Source organism: Notolepis coatsorum (genome assembly GCF_963971535.1).
Source record: "Notolepis coatsorum genome assembly, contig: SCAFFOLD_223, whole genome shotgun sequence".
NCBI lineage: Eukaryota > Metazoa > Chordata > Actinopteri > Aulopiformes > Paralepididae > Notolepis > Notolepis coatsorum.
In genome coordinates, this window is record NW_028171508.1 from 347,693 (window position 1) to 369,464 (window position 21,772).

The following is a 21,772-nucleotide window of genomic DNA, read 5'->3' on the forward strand; positions in this document are numbered from 1 at the left end:
GTATAGTGGGCAGGTTGTTAAGAAGTGGAGCTTGGTTTCCACCTCTTCTTGTGTGCAGTGGGTGCACAGTCTGTCTTCGCTTGGGAGCCAGGTCTGCCTATGGCGGCCTTTCTCAATGGCTAGGCTGTGCTCGCTGAGTCTGTACCTAGTCAAGGATCTTCTTAGTTTTGGGTCAGTCACAGTGCTCAGGTATTCTGCCACTGTGTACTCTCTGTTTAGGGCCAAATAGCATTCCAATTTGCTCTGGTTTTGGGTTGATTCTTTCCAATGTGTCAGATAGTTTTCTTTTTGTTTTCTTATAATTTCGTTTAGTCCAGTGTGGTTTCTGTCTGGTGGCTCTGCTTGTGTTTGTGAGCAGAGTCCCAGAACCATCTGGCTGAGTGGGCATCTCTCAAGGGTCTCTCTGTAGGTGAGGGCTTTGTTGTGGAGTGTGTCTGGGTCGCTTTCTCTTACGTGATTATAGAATTGAAATGCTCTTTTTTGGATTTTGATAATTACTGGGTATCTTCCTAGTTCTGCTCTGCATGCATTATTTGGTGTTTTCCCTTGGGTGAATGGATTTGCAAAATTCTGCATGCAGAGTCTCAATTTGGTGTTTTTCCCATTTGGTGAAGTCTTGGTTTGCAAGTGGGCCCCAGACTTCACAACCATATAGGGAAATGGGTTCTATGACGGAGTCTAATATTTTGAGCCAGATTTTAATTGGAATGTCTAGCTTGATGTTCCTTTTGATAGCATAAAAAAGCCCTTCTTGCTTTGTCAGGTCGTTCACAGCTTGGTTGAAGTTCCCTGTAGCACTGATGTTTAGGCCGAGATAGGTGTAGTTTTTTGTGTGTTCTAGGGCAATCGTGTCTAGGAGGAATTTGTGTTTGTGTTGTTGTAGGCTGGGCCTTTTTTGGAATATCATACTTTAGTTTTGGTTAGGTTTACTGTCAGTGCCCATGTCTGGGAGAATTTGTGCAGAAGATCAAGGTGCTGCTGTAGCCCTTCTTTTGTTGGGGACAGCAGCACCAGGTCATCTGCAAACAGTAGGCATTTGACTTCTGTGTTTGCTAGGGGGGATGCCAGGTGCTGCAGTTTGTTCCAATGTTTTTGCCAGTTCATTGATGTATATGTTGAAGAGGGTTGGACTCAAACTGCACCCCTGTCTAACCCCACGGCGTTGAGGAAAGAAGTCTGTGTGTTTTTCCTCAATCCTCACAGCACATGTGTTGTTGGTGTACATTGACTTTATGAGGTTGTATGTTTTCCCTCCAATGCCACTTTCTAATAGCTTGTACAGCAGACCCTCGTGCCAAATTGAGTCAAATGCCTTTGGAAGTCAACGAAACAGGAGTATAATTTGCTTTTGTTTTTATTTATTTGGTTGTCAATTAGGGTGCTGAGGGTGAGAATGTGGTCTGTTGTACGTTGATTTGGTAGGAAGCCAATCTGTGATTTGCTCAGGGCATTGTTGTTTGTGAGGAAATGTATGAGTCTGTGGTTGACGATCATACAGAGGATTTTTCCAAGGTTGCTGTTGACACAGATCCCACGGTAATTGTTTGGGTCAAATTTGTCTCTTGCCTTTTTGTGGAGCGGTGTTATGAGTCCTTGGTTCCAAATATTGGGGAAGATCCCGGAGCTAAGGACAATGCTAACGAGTTTTAGTATAGCCAATTGGAATTTGGAGTCTGTGAATTTTATCATTTCATTTAGGATACCATCCGCACCGCAGGCCTTCTTGGTTTTAAGTGATTTTATTTTGTCCTGTATTTCTTGTAGTGTAATTGGGGAGTCTAGCTTTATGGTTGACTCCAGGCTTTGTAGTTTATCTTGTATGTGTTTTTGCTGTTCATTATTTTGTATTGGGCTAAAGAGATTGGAGAAGTGGTTTACCCCTCTCTCTCTCTCTCTCTCTCTCTCTCTCTCTCTCTCTCTCTCTCTCTCTCTCTCTCTCTCTCTCTCTCTCTCGCTCTCGCTCTCGCTCTCGCTCTCTCTCTCTCTCTCTCTCTCTCTCTCTCTCTCTCTCTCTCTCTCTCCCTCCCCCCGTGCCACTGACGTTTCAGACGTACACCCACCGTGACCGATTCGTTACCCAGATGGAAGCGGGGGCCTCAATCAAGTTCCCATTTTGTTTTATTTGTCACGTATACAGTACATGTAGGCTACATTACAGTGAACTTATTGGTTCTGCATGAGCCTCCTGAGATTGTGCTTCATACAGTAAAAGGAAGAAAAAATAATAAAGTCCAACCACTATACAAAATATACAATAATATACAAACTAAAGTACAACCTAGTACAAAATGCAAACAATGAGGTACGCAAATATTTACCTCAAATCCTTTTGTAATAAATAGATCAAATATGGTGTACAGTAGGTAAGTTGTCTCAAGTGAGTAGGTGAGTGTTTAAAGTGAGTGTGTGCGTGCGGATGTGTGTGCAATGAGTGTAGATGGATGGGTTAGTGGTGCATAGAGTCCTTGAGCATCCTGATGGCCTGGGGATAGAAGCTCCTTCTGAGTCTCTCTGTGCCGGCCATGAGACTCCGGTAGCGCTCGCCTGGGGATAGAAGCTCCTTCTGAGTCTCTCTGTGCCGGCCATGAGACTCCGGTAGCGCTCGCCTGGGGATAGAAGCTCCTTCTGAGTCTCTCTGTGCCGGCCATGAGACTCCGGTAGCGCTCGCCTGGGGATAGAAGCTCCTTCTGAGTCTCTCTGTGCCGGCCATGAGACTCCGGTAGCGCTCGCCTGGGGATAGAAGCTCCTTCTGAGTCTCTCTGTGCCGGCCATGAGACTCCGGTAGCGCTCGCCTGGGGATAGAAGCTCCTTCTGAGTCTCTCTGTGCCGGCCATGAGACTCCGGTAGCGCTCGCCTGGGGATAGAAGCTCCTTCTGAGTCTCTCTGTGCCGGCCATGAGACTCCGGTAGCGCTCGCCTGGGGATAGAAGCTCCTTCTGAGTCTCTCTGTGCCGGCCATGAGACTCCGGTAGCGCTCGCCTGGGGATAGAAGCTCCTTCTGAGTCTCTCTGTGCCGGCCATGAGACTCCGGTAGCGCTCGCCTGGGGATAGAAGCTCCTTCTGAGTCTCTCTGTGCCGGCCATGAGACTCCGGTAGCGCTTGCCTGACTGCAGCAGTTGTTTGGGTGGCTGCAGAGGTCGCAGGGGGGGGGGGGGGGGGGCACTGGCCAGGGACTCGAGTGTGCGATTTTTCCTTTTGCAATTAAACATATTTAATTTAAAACCTTTATTTTAAATCGTAAGCGTCTGAGGTTTCCCCTCATTCACAGAAACGACGATTGTACAAAATGTAAACGGTACATAATACAAACAATATTCAAAGAGAATGTATCACCAGAGTAAAAATAAAAAACAGTTACAGGTAGAGTCACACAGTGGTCTGAAATCATACGTTTAAAACACATTCCATGAGTTAGAGGCATCAAAGGAAAAAAAGGTGACTCCACTAGATCAGAACAAACTTGAGGAACCCTAAGAACCATCCAGTCATTCGATCGAGTTGAATAGGTTCCAATATTCCAATCTAACAGTGAGTGAAGAGATATAAACAAAGAGCGCAGCTCGACGAGGACACTGGGTCGTTATGTGCGGAGCCTTGTAAAAAAAAGGGTCACCTTGAACAACAGTGTTCACCTGCCCTGTCAGGTGGATGCTGCGCTCCAGAGAAGCACGGCACACATTACCACAGAGACACCCCCCCGAGCTCGCGCTCGCAGCCCTACATCGGGGCGGTTACACTCACAGAGAGGTCGGCTCAAGGAGATCCGCTCAAAGAAGAGTTTGTTCCGTGTCTTTATTCCCATGCGACGTCACACCCTCTCCTCCTCCTCCTCCGCCTCGACGCCGTCCACCGTATACTTTGTTTTTGGTCGAGTTTTAAAATAGCCACCGAAACGGTCGAAAGACCTTGAAAGAGGGTTAGGAAAATCTTTAGCCATTCATTACCGTGAAGTTAGGAAAGTGATGAAACGCGTCGATGGAATGTAAATGAAAATGAATTCTCCTTCCAGTCTCGCTATTCTATATCTGTATATGTTTTAATATCCCATTACAGGGTGGGGGGGGGGGGGGGGGGGGGGGGGTAACCACAATTCGATGGTTCAGCCAGAGACAAACAGAATCCACGGGGAAATTACCCATCAGGAATGCGATACTGTTACTGAGATGAAATTACCGGGCCACTTGTGAACCCAGAGGTCCGGCGCTGTGCACGGGGGTGCGTGTGTGTGTGTGTGTGTGTGTGTGTGTGAGGGTGGTCGATATGTGCATACATACCAGTTGATGTGTTTCGCAACGGTAAATTGGATTCCTCGCCGGCGAACAGTTAATTTAGAATATGTCCAAGATGCAAATGATTGATGTCGCTATATTATCGTTACAACTGTAGGTCTTGGCGCCCCCCAAACCGAATGGAAAACATATATATTGAGAGAGAGAGAATGAAATTGCTTTTTATCTGAGATTTATAGGAAATAGTGTACATTCACCGTGTAAACCTATACGAGTGGAATACCTTTGGACTTTTGCGCGGGGGTTGTTGTGTGTGCTTCTTCTAAATGATTCCGAGCAACGGTGACTATTTTCGTCGTATAGCTTTGTGTACAGTTTTCTTCTTCTTGTTTAGATTGTATCTCGTATATAGTTCAGCCTGGTCCTGCTCGGGAAAAAAGGATTTATAGTGTGACGAATTTAGCACACAATCACATTATGAACAATCAGATGGGAACAAACATCGACCCTCGTCTGCACCTCGATTTATTTACACGGCCCTCACATGCTCATTATGCGCATACTCAGAGTTAATTATATAGTTATATTTTTTACACCGCCTATTTGTATTTGTACTTTTCTACTGTACTATAATTCTATGCCCTGTGTTATGTCTTCCACTATTACCATGTGCCTCCCCTCCCCCCTCCCCCATGCTGCTAGGATACCCCCGAATTTCCCCCCTGAGGGGATCAATAAAGGAATATCTTATCTTATCTTACCAATGTAAGCATTCCATAAGGATTTTCCTTGAGGCAGCCATGCTTTAGTGTCCGTTAAGGAGAAACGATAACTCGCGTATGAATTACAGCCCCCCCCGCCTCGCCGTTGATTTACTCCCCTACTCAGGTCCCGAGACAAAGGTGAACATAATATCTGCAGCCGTGGCAAATGGTTTCCCATTATTCCCCCAGATATATTTCTCTTGACGGGAGCATTTCCAGCCCGACTATAAATGATAACAGTGAATCTCGCGATTAATCAAGCGTTCCCCTTCAATGAGTCGCCTCCAACCTTAAAGCGCGAGACGCACAGTAGGAGACGGAGAGCGGGAGGAGAAGAGACAGCGGCAGTCGGGGTCGTAGTCGAGTCCCGAGTCCCCAGAGATACGTCTTCATGTAGGAATACATATTCAAACGTCTATGGATGCAAAAAATTCATGTCCACTCCACTCTGGCAGTCAAAGAGCCGACTACATTAAACATCTACGGTCTACATTAAACATAAATGACACAGCGGTCACCGTTTCAAAGGGAGTATATTTACTTTGTGACACAATAGCCAGACTAATTCACTAGCCATCAATATCTTACGCCAAATGCGTCCCTTTTTTCTTTTTTTTTACAATTTTTTTTTTATAATTTTGACATGACATAAAACTAGACACACAAACATTAACAGTAAATATCCACAATAAATCACAGGACTATACAGTCCATTATTTGGATCAATATAAATGTAGGTTACAAGATATATACATAATACTTACAATACATACATGTGCTCTTGCTCGTTCTTATCCCCCCCCCCCCCCCCCCCCATCAGGACCCCCCTTGGATAATCCATCCATTATTTCGTTTCTAACCAAGGATTACAATTCATATGCTAACCTTTATTCTCTCCACCACCTCTAACCAGATTGCAACGCTGGCTTCATTGACACCTAAAATCCTTGCGGTAGATATCTCTAGATAAATCACATCGAGATAGGTAAGAACCCATACCTTCCGGCACATTTTATCCGGTTGAATCCAGCGTGATGCTATCAGCTTTTTAGCCCAATGCGTCCTATGATATGATATGATATGATACATTTATTTATATTGCGCCCCTCAACCAATAGTTACATCGGCCCGGGGGGGCGCAGCCCGGGAGAGAAGAGAAACAGAAAGACAGGAACACAATACGAAAACAGAAAAAAAGACATGCAGGCCAACCAAGCAGATAGAAAACGGACAGACATAATACACCTGTCACTACAATACAAAAACTGTGCCTTGTATATATTTATCTATCTTTACCTTATTTTCTAGCACTCGCTTGTATTTAAATATGTTTAAGTTAAGTATTGTGTGATTTTGTGTGAAGGGCGGACTAGCAAAGTCAGATTTTCATTGTATGGCAAACTGTCTGTTTAACTGTGTGCACATGACAATAAAACAATCTTGAATCTTGAATCTTGAAAAAGTCAAAAACTCATGGATTGTTTATGGCGAAACGGTGGGTTTTGAGCATGGCCTTAAAGTTCCGTAGAGTGCTTGCAGATCTTAAGTTGAGTGGTAACATGTTGTCCTATGTTACACGCCGAGTCCGAGTCTGAGTCTGCACCCTCCGAGTCCGAATGCAGTCGATTGATTGATTGATTGATTGATTGAAAACGGCTCAATTGTTAAGGGGATGCAGACCAGAGAAAGACGTTCGTCTTGTTTACATTAGGGTCCCCCATTTTCATTTCATCAGGACATATTATACGACACACATGACATACAGGTAGACAGTATACTGTTACATGTAGACATTTATGACACACCAGATCTACAAATATGCACAGTACTGTTTGTGATACAAAAAGAGTCTAAAAAGAGAGTATACATTTGAGGGGGAAGACGCTGTACTCGATGCTGCTGGAGTCCAAGTGGACTCACGACGAGTCCAGAACATCAGTCCTGCAACACTGCTGCAGCGGTGTGTGTGTGGCGCCGCGCGCGGCTACATTATAAATGTACGACAACACAACACCCCAGGCGGCGCAGCCGTATTAATGATATGCAGTGAACTCATTATTAAAGTTCCCCAGCAGCTCCTGGAGTTAACACAGATGGAGTCAATTAGGCGACGAGCTCGTTCCGCCGCCTCTTATTCCTCTTATTATTGCTCCTCTTTATCTCTCGCTCGCATTATTCGCTCCACGGATGTAATTAGCTGTATGTGTTCTTTCTTCTTCTTCTGCTTCCCCCGTCATCACCGCATTATTATGTCCGGCGATAATAACTGTTATTTTCACTTGTGTAATTTCACATAATTCACTGCTTAATAATAAATGCACCGTATCCCTGAACGTGCCGGTGTGCACCCCCTCCCCCCCCCCCCCACCCCCACACCTCGGATATCTAATTTCTGCTCGCGCCGCAGTGTGATTCTAACTGCCTTTTCTGCTGTTTTAAGATATGTCGTTAGAGGTGTCTGATAGCAATGGTTTTTAGATAATGTTGTTAGAGGTGTTTTAAGATATGTTGTTAGAGGTGTTTTAAGATATGTTGTTAGAGGTGTTTTAAGATATGTCGTTAGAGGTGTTTTAAGATATGTCGTTAGAGGTGTTTTAAGATATGTTGTTAGGTGTGTTTTGAGCAGATATGTTTTTAGCAGATATGTTGTTAGGTGTGTTTTTAGCAGATATGTTTTTTAGCAGATATGTTTTTAGCAGATATGTTGTTAGATGTGTTTTTAGCAGATGTGTTTTGAGCAGATATGTTGTTAGATGTGTTTTTAGCAGATACAAGATTCCTTTATTGCCACACAACCAGGTTGGTGGTATTCTTGATCGGTACGGAGTGTAATAGCTCCACAATACATGAAACTGCAACATAGATACAAATGGATACAATAAATACATAAATACAGCACAGCACGACACAGCCCCATCAGGTCACCCTATTCCCCGTACCTGGTTCAACTAAGTCGATCAAAAGTTCCATTATCCAGATTAAATTAACCTGATGTTTGAATCCGCACTTTCCCTGTTCCTCGAACGCTGATTCAGTCTCGTTAATTCGAACCAGACTTGATGCTCAGGATAATTGCGCGCGGCCACCTCACCTGAAAATACAGCCGGTGTCGATTGCAGAAATCCTGATTTTCTAACGGCATTGATTGATTGATTGATTGATTTAAAACTTTATTAACAGATAGCAGAATGGGTACAATACAGTACGGCTCAATAGCCTCGCCGACAAGTTAAATGCATAATCTATAGGCTTATGTTAAGTCCCTCATTACCCCAATCAAGCAGATTATATTTATTTAAATGTGCCTGCTGGCAGTAGGCTTAATGGAATGAATAATCGAATGAGATCTATTGCTAGCGAAAATAATTTGTTCAACTCTTTCAGAATAAGTAGATACAAACTAATTGATACGAATTAATAGATACTTATGAGGATATCTGTACTGTATGCGCTCGGCTTAGGTATCATGTACTTTATATATAAATACATGGTTCCCAAAGTTTCAAGGCGCGACCCGAAATAATGTGTCAGAGAGGCTTGGAGCCGGCTATACAGTTTCACTATTAATCAGGTTTTAATCTGTTTCGGACATAATCCATACATGCATTGAATTGATTAACCTTTGGTTTATACCAGTGCAGTGACACCTCATGTTCATCATCAGATAACAGTGCTTGAACAGATAAATGCATTTTCTCAAATGCATTAATGTCAACGGCTCATTCAATTTCTCAAATCCGTCAAAAAGGGCATCTCATCAGAAATTTTTATCCCAGTTACAATATCACAATAACGTGTGAGTGACAGTGATACAATTCAACAATCCACAGATTCAGATTCCTCGTAATTCACATCCACAATCCACACATAAAGACGCTTCAATTTAAGCTTGAATGAAACACAATCCGGGCGCTCCGTTAAGCAAATACATCCACAGCAGAGAATATGAAACTAATCAGAGCCAAACGCCCGATAGGTTTCATTCATTAAAAATATCCCCGCGGGGGCGGTTAGGTGGTCGAGCGGAGATTGCGTTCGTCACCAGCCCCGGAGCTGTGAGCTTGGTTCGCCTGTTCGAATCCAGCTCACAGCTCCGGGGTTGTCACCAGCTTGGCTGGCCGTCTGCACTAATACAATTGGCTGTATTAGAGGGTGGGAGAAGCTGGCGGGGTGGGTCCGGGTCGTTGTAAACAGCGACTCCTACAGTTCGGTCGGGGCGCCTGCTAAGCGCGGATAGGACTTGAGGGGGATAGTGTGGTCCTCCCACACGCTACGCCCTCTCAATGAGAATCCGCGCTGCCAGGTGAAAAGAAGCGGTGATTGGCTGGACGTGTGTCGGAGGAAGCACGTGGTAGCCTCCACTCTCCCAAATGATCTGACTGTGGGGGGTAAGTGCGCAGCGACCAGGAAGGGACTGGGAATTGGCATACGACTAACATTGGGATGGGAGAAAATCGGAGGAAAAATGGAGGGGGAAAAAGACCAAGAAAAAAATAAATATCCCTGCGGGATTCACATTTGCAAATGCACCGTTATTAAAATAACCACAGTGTGTATCGCGACTCCGAGCGCCGTATCCGTATAAATATGACGTGCATTATTTAGGACAAAGTAAATCTATAGGCTGAATATGATTTATTATCAGCATTCTAGTTCTATTATTTTACATTTCAAAAGCCCCCTCTAGGAAAACGAAGCACAAAAACATAATTCAGAATAGTATAATGCAGATCTACACTGTGATAATTATTTCAGGAAGCGAGCTGCATTTCTTTGCGAGTGTGTGGCCATGGTTCATCCAGCTAACTGAACTTAACCCTGCTCCGGACCAGGTTCAAACTTTCTGATCTGTTGCCATAGCGACTTAGAAAATCCGACGTCGGGGAACGGAAATGTCTGGCTTAAGTCAAGCTATGCTGAAAATTATCCGGCTAACTCAGTTAGCCAGGTACGGGGAATAGGGCCCAGGACTAGATTATTCCGTGTGTAATGTTGTGCTGTGTCGTGCTGTGCTGTGCTGTATTTATGTATTTATTGTGCCATGTTGTGCTGTGCTTTTAGATATGTTGTTAGATATGAAAAGACTGCAGCTAGAGTGGCCACTCACTTGGGGTCCCTTAAAGACAACATACGTCCCCACCTGAGAAACCTGGGTGTTGTCTTCGACCAGGCCATGAACCTAGACAAACATGTCAAAACACTCACACGCACCTGCTTCTTTCACCTCAGAAACATTGCAAAACTACGCACCATCATATCTCACTCTGAACTAGAACTGTCCGTGCATGCTTTTATTTCCTCTAGGCTTGACTACTGCAACTCACTTTTCACCTGTCTCACCAAATCATCCACAGACAAACTACAAATGGTCCAAAATGCTGCAGCCAGGCTACTCACAAGGTCAAAAAAAATCATGTCACATCACTCCCATTCTGGTATCCCTGCACTGGCTCCCGGTACACTATAGAATTCACTTCAAAGTCCTCACTTTCACTTTCAGAGCACTTCACGGCCAGGCCCCTATCTACATCACTGAACTCATCCATCCCTACACCAGCACCCGCTCACTCAGATCTGCCGATCAGCACCTCCTGGTGGTCCCCAGGTCCAGGCTGAAAACAAGGGGTGATCGAGCCTTCAAGGTGACAGCACCAAGGCTCTGGAACGCTCTCCCCCTGGACCTGCAAACTGCCCCCTCTGAAAACTCTTTTAAAAAACAACTAAAAACACATTTGTTCAGACAGGCCTTTGGGCATACACAGGCAGGGGGGGGGGGGCCTGCCTTGCGCCACACACCCGCAAACGGGAGATTGAAAGAAAGAAAAAAAGGAATAGAGAGGGAGGAAGGGAGGCCCCCCCCCCACAAGCTGCCTCGCGGACTCTCATCACCGAGAGGGAGAGAAAGGAAGAGAGAGGGAGGGAGGGAGAGAGGGGGTCTTGTCAATAACGGCTTGTCTTTTTCTCTCTCTCTCTCTCTCTCTCTCTCTCTCTCTCTCTCTCTCTCTCTCTCTCTCTCTCTCTCTCTCTCTCTCTCTCTCTCTCTCTCTCTCTCTCTCTATCTCTCTCTGTCTACCAGTCGCAGACTGTGTGGACTGACTGTCACTCAAAGTGCTTATGGGCGGGGCCATAACAGCCTGAAATCTTGAAGCTGAAAAATGATGGTTTTGAGTACTTGATTAGAAATATAAAACAATGCATTTTTTTGAAAAAAAACTTACAGATGTCTTCAATAGACTAACAGAAATTGTGTAAAGTTGCCCAAATAGTGCTAGGAATAGCAGTACATGTCCCCTTTAAGCTGTAGTGTAAAGCACCCTGTGCATTCGTGCTGTGAAGGGTGCTATATAAATAAAGGTCATTCAAAATAAAGGTCATTCATATGTTGTTAGATATGCTTTCAGATATGTTGTTAGATATGTTGTTAGATATGTTGTTAGATATGTTTTAAATATGTTGTTAGATATGTTGTTAGATATGTTGTTAGATACGTTGTTAGATATGTTGTTAGATATGTTGTTAGATATGTTTTAAATATGTTGTTAGATATGTTGTTAGATATGTTGTTAGATATGTTGTTAGATATGTTTTAAATATGTTGTTAAATATGTTGTTGTTAGATATGTTGTTAGATATGTTGTTAGATATGTTGTTATATAATGTTGTTAGATATGCTTTTAGATATGTTGTTATATATGTTGTTGTTAGATATGTTGTTAGATATGTTGTTAGATATGTTGTTAGATATGTTGTTAGATATGTTGTTAGATATGTTGTTATATATGTTGTTAGATATGTTGTTAGATATGTTTTAAATATGTTGTTAGATATGTTGTTATATATGTTGTTAGATATGTTGTTAGATATGTTGTTAGATATGTTGTTAGATATGCTTTTAGATATGTTGTTAGATATGTTGTTAGATATGTTGTTAGATATGTCTTTAGATATGTTTTTTAGATATGTTGTTAGATATGTTGTTAGATATGTTTTTAGATATGTTGTTAGATATGTTGTTAGATATGTTGTTAGATATGTTGTTAGATATGTTTTTAGATATGTTGTTGGATATGTTGTTGGATATGTTGTTAGATATGTTGTTAGATATGTTGTTATATATGTTGTTATATATGTTGTTAGATATGGTGTTAGATATGTTGTTAGATATGTTGTTGGATATGGTGTTAGATATGTTGTTAGATATGTTTTAGATATGTTGTTGGATATGTTGTTAGATATGTTGTTAGATATGTTGTTAAATACGTTTTTAGATATGTTTTTAGATATGTTGTTGGATATGTTGTTAGATATGTTGTTAAATACGTTTTTAGATATGTTGTTGGATATGTTGTTAGATATGTTGTTAGATATGTTGTTAAATACGTTTTTAGATATGTTTTTAGATATGTTGTTAGATATGTTGTTGGATATGTTGTTAGATATGTTGTTAAATAGGTTTTTAGATATGTTTTTAGATATGTTGTTAGATATGTTGTTGGATATGCTGTTAGATATGTTGTTGGATATGTTGTTAGATATGTTTTCTGATACGTTTTTAGATATGTTGTTAGATATGTTGTTAGATACGTTTTTAGATATGTTTTTAGATATGTTGTTAGATATGTTTTTAGATATGTTGTTGGATACATCGTTAGACACGCTGCCACACGGTGTAACCCCACGCCTGCCGAGCTGACCTCTCTCTCCGCTGTGCCCTCTCTCCTCCCCAGGGACCTGATGCCCTCGACGCTGGAGGGCCAGATCACCATGGAGAAGACACCCAGCTACTTCGTGACCAACCACGCGCCCAAGCGCATCCACACCATGGCGCGCGACATCAAGCTCATCATCGTGGTGCGCAACCCGGTCACCCGGGCCATCTCGGACTACACCCAGACCCTGTCCAAGAAGCCCGAGATCCCCACCTTCGAGGTGAATGAATGAATGAATGAATGAATGAATGAATGAATGAATGAATGAATGAATGAATGAATGAATGAATGAATGAATGAATGTATGTATGTATGGATGTATGTATGTATGTATGGATGAATGCATGAATGAATGAATGAATGAATGAATGAATGAATGAATGAATGAATGAATGAATGAATGAATGAATGAATGAATGAATTAATGATTTTATTTCTGTCTTTTCTTTTTACAAAGCATAGTAGTAGAACTTCCAAAAAAACAAAACAATTAAATGACCGAAAAGGTGTAGGCTGTAGCCGAGGCTTATAATTGCCTACCCTTTTTACATTACATTACACTATTTACAAAAAAAAAATACAAAAAAATAAACATAATTCAGTATATAATTTTGCAAAGATTACAAACGTTTCATAGTTTTATGTACAAAACGTATACACATTTATGTTTTATTTCTATTTTTATATATATTTTTTCTTTTTCTTTTTCCCTTTGTCACTATTTGAACACAGCTATGTTATAGATGAAACATAACCAGGATAATAAGGAGGTTTTATATCATCACCTCATATTTGAATAATTTCTTAAAAGTACGTAGCGAACTACACATGTGTACTTCTTTGTCAAAGCTATTCCATAATGTTGCCCCTTTAACCCTTTCACTGCCACACGACAGAAGGTTAGCCCTTTACTATCACACAACCGACGGCGATGCTCCATCATTAGCATCATTAGCTCCGCAAATGCAATTAGCTCTGCAAATGCGGAGCTAATGATGCTAATGATGGAGCATCGCCGTCGGTTGTGTGATAGTAAAAGGGCTAACCTTCTGTATTGTCACAGTGAAAGGGTTAACCGGCTGTCGTGTGGCAGTGAAAGGGTTAACAGATATACATAAACTTTTTATATTTGTCCTTGCCTTTGCGATATTGAATACACAAGTTCCCCTGAGTCTATATATATATATCGGCTCTCTCTCTCTCGTCTGGAACGACTCCCGAGTGCCACTTGGAAGTGAGTGCTTATGTGCTGCTTTGTACAGATTCAGATTCAGATTCAGAGTATTTATTTGCCACATAGAATCATACAATCAGAGTTTCTTCATTACACAATCATAATTATCATTCCATGGACAAAAGGAACAGGAAGAAGAATAAATCTTATAGTTACCTGCCCCTTATTCCTAAACTAAACAAGTATTTACTTAATGGTCGGCGTACAACCTAATTTACACAAATAATAATTTATACCATTATACAAGAAACACAATCCACAGTTAAACAAGAAAACATTTAATAATAATAATAATAATAATAATAATAATAATAATAATAATAATAATAATAATAATAATAATAATAATAATAATAATAATAATAATAATAATAATAATAATAATAATAATAATAATAATAATAATAATCATAATAATCATAATAATCATAATAATAATAATAATAATAATAATAATAATAATAATAATAATAATAATAATAATAATAATAATAATATTAATAATATTAATAATATTAATAATAATAATAATAATAATAATAATAATAATAATAATAATAATAATAATAATAATAATAATAATAATAATAATAATAATAATAATAATAATAATAATAAAGAATAAAGAATACAAAAAAAATACAAAAAATAAATGATCTCACTATTCAGATCACATTTGATTTTCATACTGACTAAATATTTTTTTTTATAATTTGTTTTGAATTGATAAACACTATTACATCCCTTAAGCTCGCTATGGAGAGAATTCCACATCTTTACACCAATAACATTATTATTATTATTATTATCATCTCCAGGTGCTGGCCTTCAAGAACCGCACGCTGGGCCTCATCGACGCCTCGTGGAGCGCGCTGCGCATCGGCATCTACGCCCTGCACCTGGAGAGCTGGATGCAGTACTTCCCGCTGTCGCAGATGCACTTCGTCAGCGGCGAGCGGCTCATCGTGGACCCGGCGGGCGAGATGGCCAAGGTGCAGGACTTCCTGGGGCTGAAGCGCATCGTGACGGACAAGCACTTCTACTTCAACAAGACCAAGGGCTTCCCGTGCCTGAAGAAGCCCGAGGACAGCAGCACGCCGCGGTGCCTGGGCAAGTCCAAGGGCAGGACTCACCCCCGGATCGACCCCGACGTCATCCGGCGGCTGCACAAGTTCTACAAGCCCTTTAACATGATGTTCTACCAGATGACGGGGCAGAACTTCGAGTGGGAGCTGGAGGAGGGCGGCGGCGGGGGTGGGGGGGGGCCGCGGGTCCAGAGACTGACGGGGGAGGGGGGGGGGCCGCGGGTCCAGAGACTGACGGGGGGGAGGGGGGGGGGGGGGGTGGGGGGGGGAGCACACACCGACCGCGAGGGCCCGCTCGGGGTCAAGCACACAGCCACACCGCCAGCCTTCTCTTCTCAGTACAAACAAAAACTAAAAACCACCGCGCACCAACGCCCCCCCGACGTCTCGCTTCATCGTCAAGAGATCGATCAATCAATCACGGCTGTCTTTTTTGTGCGGGGGGAAAAAAAAACATGTCCGACCGTACTCCATTTTACCGACATGCTTCTTTCTCTTTCTCTCTCCTTCGATACTAATGTTGATGGTGGTGGTGGATGAAAAAAAACGTTACAAAAAAAGAAAATACATTATTGTATATAATATACATAAAAATATATTTATATTTGTGAAGAGGAGATGATTTTATTCTTTTTTTTTTCTTTTTTTTCTTTTTTCCGTTTTCAAAGCATAGAGCTGATATGTGAAAAAGAATAAAAAAAAAAGAGAGAAGGTATCATGTTGACTATGGCAATGCATGCGATGAGTTAAGTGTCCTTACCACCTTCCCTCGAGGAGAGACTCGTCTCCTTTCCTTTACTTGCAGTCTGTTGCCGCCCACTCACCAGCGCACGGTTTCCCCACGAGACGTTCCCCGGAACTCAAAAAGGCCGAGGCCAACAAGTGCTAACGGATTATTTTCCTTTTTTCCGAACCCGCTGCCCTCTCTCTCTCTCCGCTGACGGAGAGGAGGAGGAGGAAGAAGAAGAGAGAGCGACCACACGAGACTCGCAGTGTGAAAAGCTCCTCGACACGCGCTCATCTCTAAACGTCCCTTCGGTTGTTTGTTCGTGTGTATTATTCTGAGTGGAGACAATCCTTTTAGATCCTTTCTGTGTTTTTCTTTTTCACATTTTTCTTCTTTTGACCAAAAAGTGTTTTGATTTCCTCAGTGTCGATATTTCTGTTGTTGTTCCTGCTTTCATTACACATATTCAATAACAAAAGATGGATGTCACAGTACCTGTCATTTTTTGGGGCTTTTGCTAGTTTTGGTTATTTAGAAAAATCTGTGTACCGTAGTTGATTTTAGATTAGATTAGATTGGATTATTTAATGACCACCCAGCCAGGCTTACAGCATTGTTCCAACATAGAACATACAACATCACTTACAATACATACATACTACATGCAGTTAAATACATAGATACATAATTAATAAAGCGTCTTTGAGCACCTGGAAAAGCGCTATATAAAATAGATGTATTATTATTATTATTATTTGTATTAACCTTTATTTACCCAGGGTAGGTTCTCTGAGCACGGATGCTCTTTTTCAGGAACGCCCTGCTTCACGTTCACACAGTTCCATTCACACCTGGGAGCAGCCCAGTACAACCACAGTCTGACACCTGGGAGCTGCCCAGTACAACCACAGTCTGACACCTGGGAGCTGCCCAGTACAACCACAGTCTGACACCTGGGAGCTGCCCAGTACAACCACAGTCTGACACCTGGGAGCTGCCCAGTACAACCACAGTCTGACACCTGGGAGCTGCCCAGTACAACCACAGTCTGACACCTGGGAGCTGCCCAGTACAACCACAGTCTGACACCTGGGAGCTGCCCAGTACAACCACAGTCTGACACCTGGGAGCTGCTGCCCAGTACAACCACAGTCTGACACCTGGGAGCTGCCCAGTACAACCACAGTCTGACACCTGGGAGCTGCCCAGTACAACCACAGTCTGACACCTGGGAGCTGCTGCCCAGTACAACCACAGTCTGACACCTGGGAGCTGCCCAGTACAACCACAGTCTGACACCTGGGAGCTGCCCAGTACAACCACAGTCTGACACCTGGGAGCTGCTGCCCAGTACAACCACAGTCTGACACCTGGGAGCTGCCCAGTACAACCACAGTCTGACACCTGGGAGCTGCCCAGTACAACCACAGTCTGACACCTGGGAGCCGCCCAGTACAACCACAGTCTGACACCTGGGAGCCGCCCAGTACAACCACAGTCTGACACCTGGGAGCTGCCCAGTACAACCACAGTCTGACACCTGGGAGCTGCCCAGTACAACCACAGTCTGACACCTGGGAGCTGCCCAGTACAACCACAGTCTGACACCTGGGAGCTGCCCAGTACAACCACAGTCTGACACCTGGGAGCTGCCCAGTACAACCACAGTCTGACACCTGGGAGCTGCCCAGTACAACCACAGTCTGACACCTGGGAGCTGCCCAGTACAACCACAGTCTGACACCTGGGAGCTGCCCAGTACAACCACAGTCTGACACCTGGGAGCCGCCCAGTACAACCACAGTCTGACACCTGGGAGCTGCCCAGTACAACCACAGTCTGACACCTGGGAGCTGCCCAGTACAACCACAGTCTGACACCTGGGAGCCGCCCAGTACAACCACAGTCTGACACCTGGGAGCTGCCCAGTACAACCACAGTCTGACACCTGGGAGCCGCCCAGTACAACCACAGTCTGCCACCTGGGAGCTGCCCAGTACAACCACAGTCTGACACCTGGGAGCTGCCCAGTACAACCACAGTCTGACACCTGGGAGCCGCCCAGTACAACCACAGTCTGACACCTGGGAGCTGCCCAGTACAACCACAGTCTGCCACCTGGGAGCTGCCCAGTACAACCACAGTCTGACACCTGGGAGCTGCCCAGTACAACCACAGTCTGACACCTGGGAGCTGCCCAGTACAACCACAGTCTGACACCTGGGAGCTGCCCAGTACAACCACAGTCTGACACCTGGGAGCCGCCCAGTACAACCACAGTCTGACACCTGGGAGCCGCCCTGTACAACCACAGTCTGACACCTGGGAGCCGCCCAGTACAACCACAGTCTGACCCCTGGGAGCTGCCCAGTACAACCACAGTCTGACACCTGGGAGCTGCCCAGTACAACCACAGTCTGACACCTGGGAGCTGCCCAGTACAACCACAGTCTGACACCTGGGAGCTGCCCTGTACAACCACAGTCTGACACCTGGGAGCCGCCCAGTACAACCACAGTCTGACACCTGGGAGCTGCCCTGTACAACCACAGTCTGACACCTGGGAGCCGCCCAGTACAACCACAGTCTGACCCCTGGGAGCCGCCCAGTACAACCACAGTCTGACACCTGGGAGCTGCCCAGCACAACCACAGTCTGCCACCTGGGAGCTGCCCAGTACAACCACAGTCTGCCACCTGGGAGCTGCCCAGTACAACCACAGTCTGACACCTGGGAGCTGCCCAGTACAACCACAGTCTGACACCTGGGAGCTGCCCAGTACAACCACAGTCTGACACCTGGGAGCCGCCCTGTACAACCACAGTCTGACACCTGGGAGCCGCCCAGTACAACCACAGTCTGACACCTGGGAGCTGCCCAGTACAACCACAGTCTGACACCTGGGAGCTGCCCAGTACAACCACAGTCTGACACCTGGGAGCTGCCCAGTACAACCACAGTCTGACACCTGGGAGCTGCCCAGTACAACCACAGTCTGACACCTGGGAGCTGCCCAGTACAACCACAGTCTGGCCACTGAGCAACTCCACTGGAGCAGTTGGGGGTTAAGTGCCTTGCTCAAGGGCACTTCAGCGGTTGGTGTTAAGGGTATGGGAGAGAGTTATTAATTCACTATTCATTATAATTACAAAGAGCACAATATCACAGTGTATGTCCATGTCCATAGCAACTGTGATATTGTGGTCTTTGTAATTATGTATCTATGTATTTAACTGCATGTAGTATTGTAAAAGTGATGTTATTTCTATTTATTGTTAGTTATATGTCGTTCTATGTTGGAACAATGCCGTAACTGCACTGAAAACAAACGCCACCAAAGCCCACCGACAGAGACACCCGTTCACGGACATAATGGTTACCGTTGCTACCGATAGCTCGGGGGCCGTGATATGACACACAGGTTTTGTTTATCCACAGATATCGAGATCGCTGTGCATTTAATCTACGCCACGTCCTTGAATGAATGAACCAATTCCACGACGGCAAAAAACGCATGCGAGGCGAGGTGAATCCGGCGATGCTCGGCTGGTTGGTTAGACCCCCCCCCTCCTGCTGTCGGTGTGATGTAAGTGGACGAGGGTGGAGGAGCGACACACAGGCGGCGCGGCGAACAGAAGGGCGTTAACCAACATCTGCTGCAGCTGTCTTTAGAGATTAATGGCGTGTTAAGTAAACCTATCTGTGGGACAACGGCGTCAATGTCAAAGCGGGGACTCGCTGCCGGCAAAGAGCCACAATTACACGCCCAGGTGAACCGCTGAGCCGCCCGCGTACCGAACGGGAGCCACTTAAAGGCACAACGAGGTACCGTTTGTCGTTGTAATAATAATATGCAGAACGTTCAAAAGGTTGATGAAATTCAGATCAAGCTATTTTGGTCAGTCGTCCCTGTGAACACGATAGTCAGTGCGGTGGGAAGCTCGGTGGGGGTATATGAGTCCTGGTCGTTGTAAAACAGCGACTCCTACTGGTCGGTCGGTCGGTCGGGCGCCTGTTTTTTCTTTTTAGTACTAATATAAATATCGATGATTATCGATATCGAACCATATGAAAAATGTTATCGTGATATATCGTGATCAAATTGTTGCCCGTATCGCTCCGAGCCCTCCCGAAGGCGACTGAAGAAGAACGTACGGGCAGAGGGGGCCGGGTCACGTGTGGACGCAGACGTCGCCGCACACATTTAACCCCCGAGTCAACCTTTAAAAAAAACCACTATCTGTCTCCCTATAGTGACCGAAACTGCGATCTCAGTAAAAACATATATTTTTCATGTATTGTTCCAATTTTCTTTCATGAATATCATTATTAACTTCAGTCCTCACCATACATGTTGAATATTTATTCATTTTCAGGATTTTAACCATTTCTTAAATTAGGGTTCGGGTTAGGGGGTTAGGGTAACCCTAACTCTAACCCTAACCTGTCCAGTTCTGACACTAGGGTGAAAGGTGTGACACTTGTTGTTCACACGCTTAATAGTGATTAAGTTAAAAAAACAAACATGGTTTATTGAATGTGAGTCCAAGATGTGATACTGAGCAACTTTTTTGACATATACATCAAATCTAGCCAACGCTATCCACAGACACACGTGAAGAAAAGGTGCTTTTTGACCAGAACTGTGACGCGGCCACCGGAGGGTTAACGTGATGATCGAGAGGGACACATTTTGTACTATAAGTCTATACGTTGTTTTTAGTTATTTTTTGTGTGAACAATGCTACTCAATGTCTGTCAGGGGATGATGCTACAATCTACTGACTCTCACTTGTGGTCAGAAGAACCACCACCTGGGTCCAGACACAGGCTCCAGTATCCATGACGACGATAACAGGGTTTTACAGTTGTTTGCTCCATCCGATAAATCACACTTTTCTCTCCATGTTCCATAATAATAATAAGAGTCACATGACACATCCTTCTCCTTCTCTTCCTTCTCCTTCTTCCCCCCCCCTTCTTCTCCTTCTTCTTCTCATCCTTCTTCTTCTTCTTCTTCTCTTCTTCTTCTTCTTCTTCTTCTTCTTCTTCTTCTTCTTCTTCTTCTCTTCTTCTTCTTCTTCTTCTTCTTCTTCTTCTTCTTCTTCTTCTTCTCCTTCTTCTTCTTCTTCTTCTTCTTCTTCTTCTTCTTCTTCTTCTTCTTCTTCTTCTTCTTCTCTTCTTCTTCTTCTTCTTCTTCTTCTTCTTCTTCTTCTTCTTCTTCTTCTTCTTCTTCTTCTTCTTCTTCTTCTCTCCTTCTCCTCCTCCTCCCCCCCTCCTCCTCCTCCTCCTCTTTATTTTGCGTTGCATAAACCCCCCCGCTGTGCGTCTGTCTGTCCGTCCGTCGCCCCTCTGGACTTTTCATCAATGGAGACAATCGATATAAGAGTCAATGAGTCATAAATACAGTCTGCTACACATCAAACGGTCGGCGCGGCTGTGATGCATCACACCGTTAATCCTCCCCGTTCTCCGGGGCCGCGGGAGGGGGCTCGGCCTCTCGCCCGGGGGAGGGGGGGAGACACCGGGGGCTCGTTACACAGAGAGCCATCGATTCCATCAAAGTAAGCACTGCGCTGCCCTTTGTATAGCACCGGCTCCGACACTTACCTCCGAGTCTCACGCTAACAACAGTCACAGTCTCCACTCTCATGAGTCTCTCGTGCTGCTGTTACGGGTCCCAGGTTATCGGGTAGGGTACCACTACCTTCACAAATCATGTTTTGCCGCCGATGTCATCATTCCTCCCTGGAACAATAGAGAGTAATGGAACACGAGGAATGAAGAAGACACGACCTGTTCACATTCTGGTCCAAATCTCCTCTGGGAGATTTATTAACAAAAACTCCTCATTTAACAAAAACTCCTCATTTAACACTTATGTATCAAAAACATTCTATTTGCATTTCATATGTACATTTGTCCTCTGCACCAGTGTCACGGGTTATCAAAACATTCATCTTGTGAATCAGATACACATTTTTGTCCTCGGTACCAATGTCAATGGTTACAAAACTATTCATTT

At 44.1% G+C, this 21,772-nt stretch overlaps 1 protein-coding gene across 1 annotated transcript in view; it reads left to right on the forward strand.

Moving 5' to 3' along the window:
- The window catches only part of LOC311248250 (heparan sulfate glucosamine 3-O-sulfotransferase 4-like), a gene marked incomplete at both ends in the record, with an annotated part of 30,688 nt that extends 14,779 nt beyond the window's left edge, over positions 1-15,909 (forward strand). The window contains 3 exons of the mRNA XM_084339168.1: positions 12,720-12,921; positions 14,754-15,189; positions 15,848-15,909. Of these exons, the coding sequence (XP_084195294.1) occupies positions 12,720-12,921; positions 14,754-15,189; positions 15,848-15,909 (700 nt within the window). The remainder of the gene's footprint in view (positions 1-12,719; positions 12,922-14,753; positions 15,190-15,847) is intronic.
- Between the last annotated feature and the right edge of the window lie 5,863 nt (positions 15,910-21,772).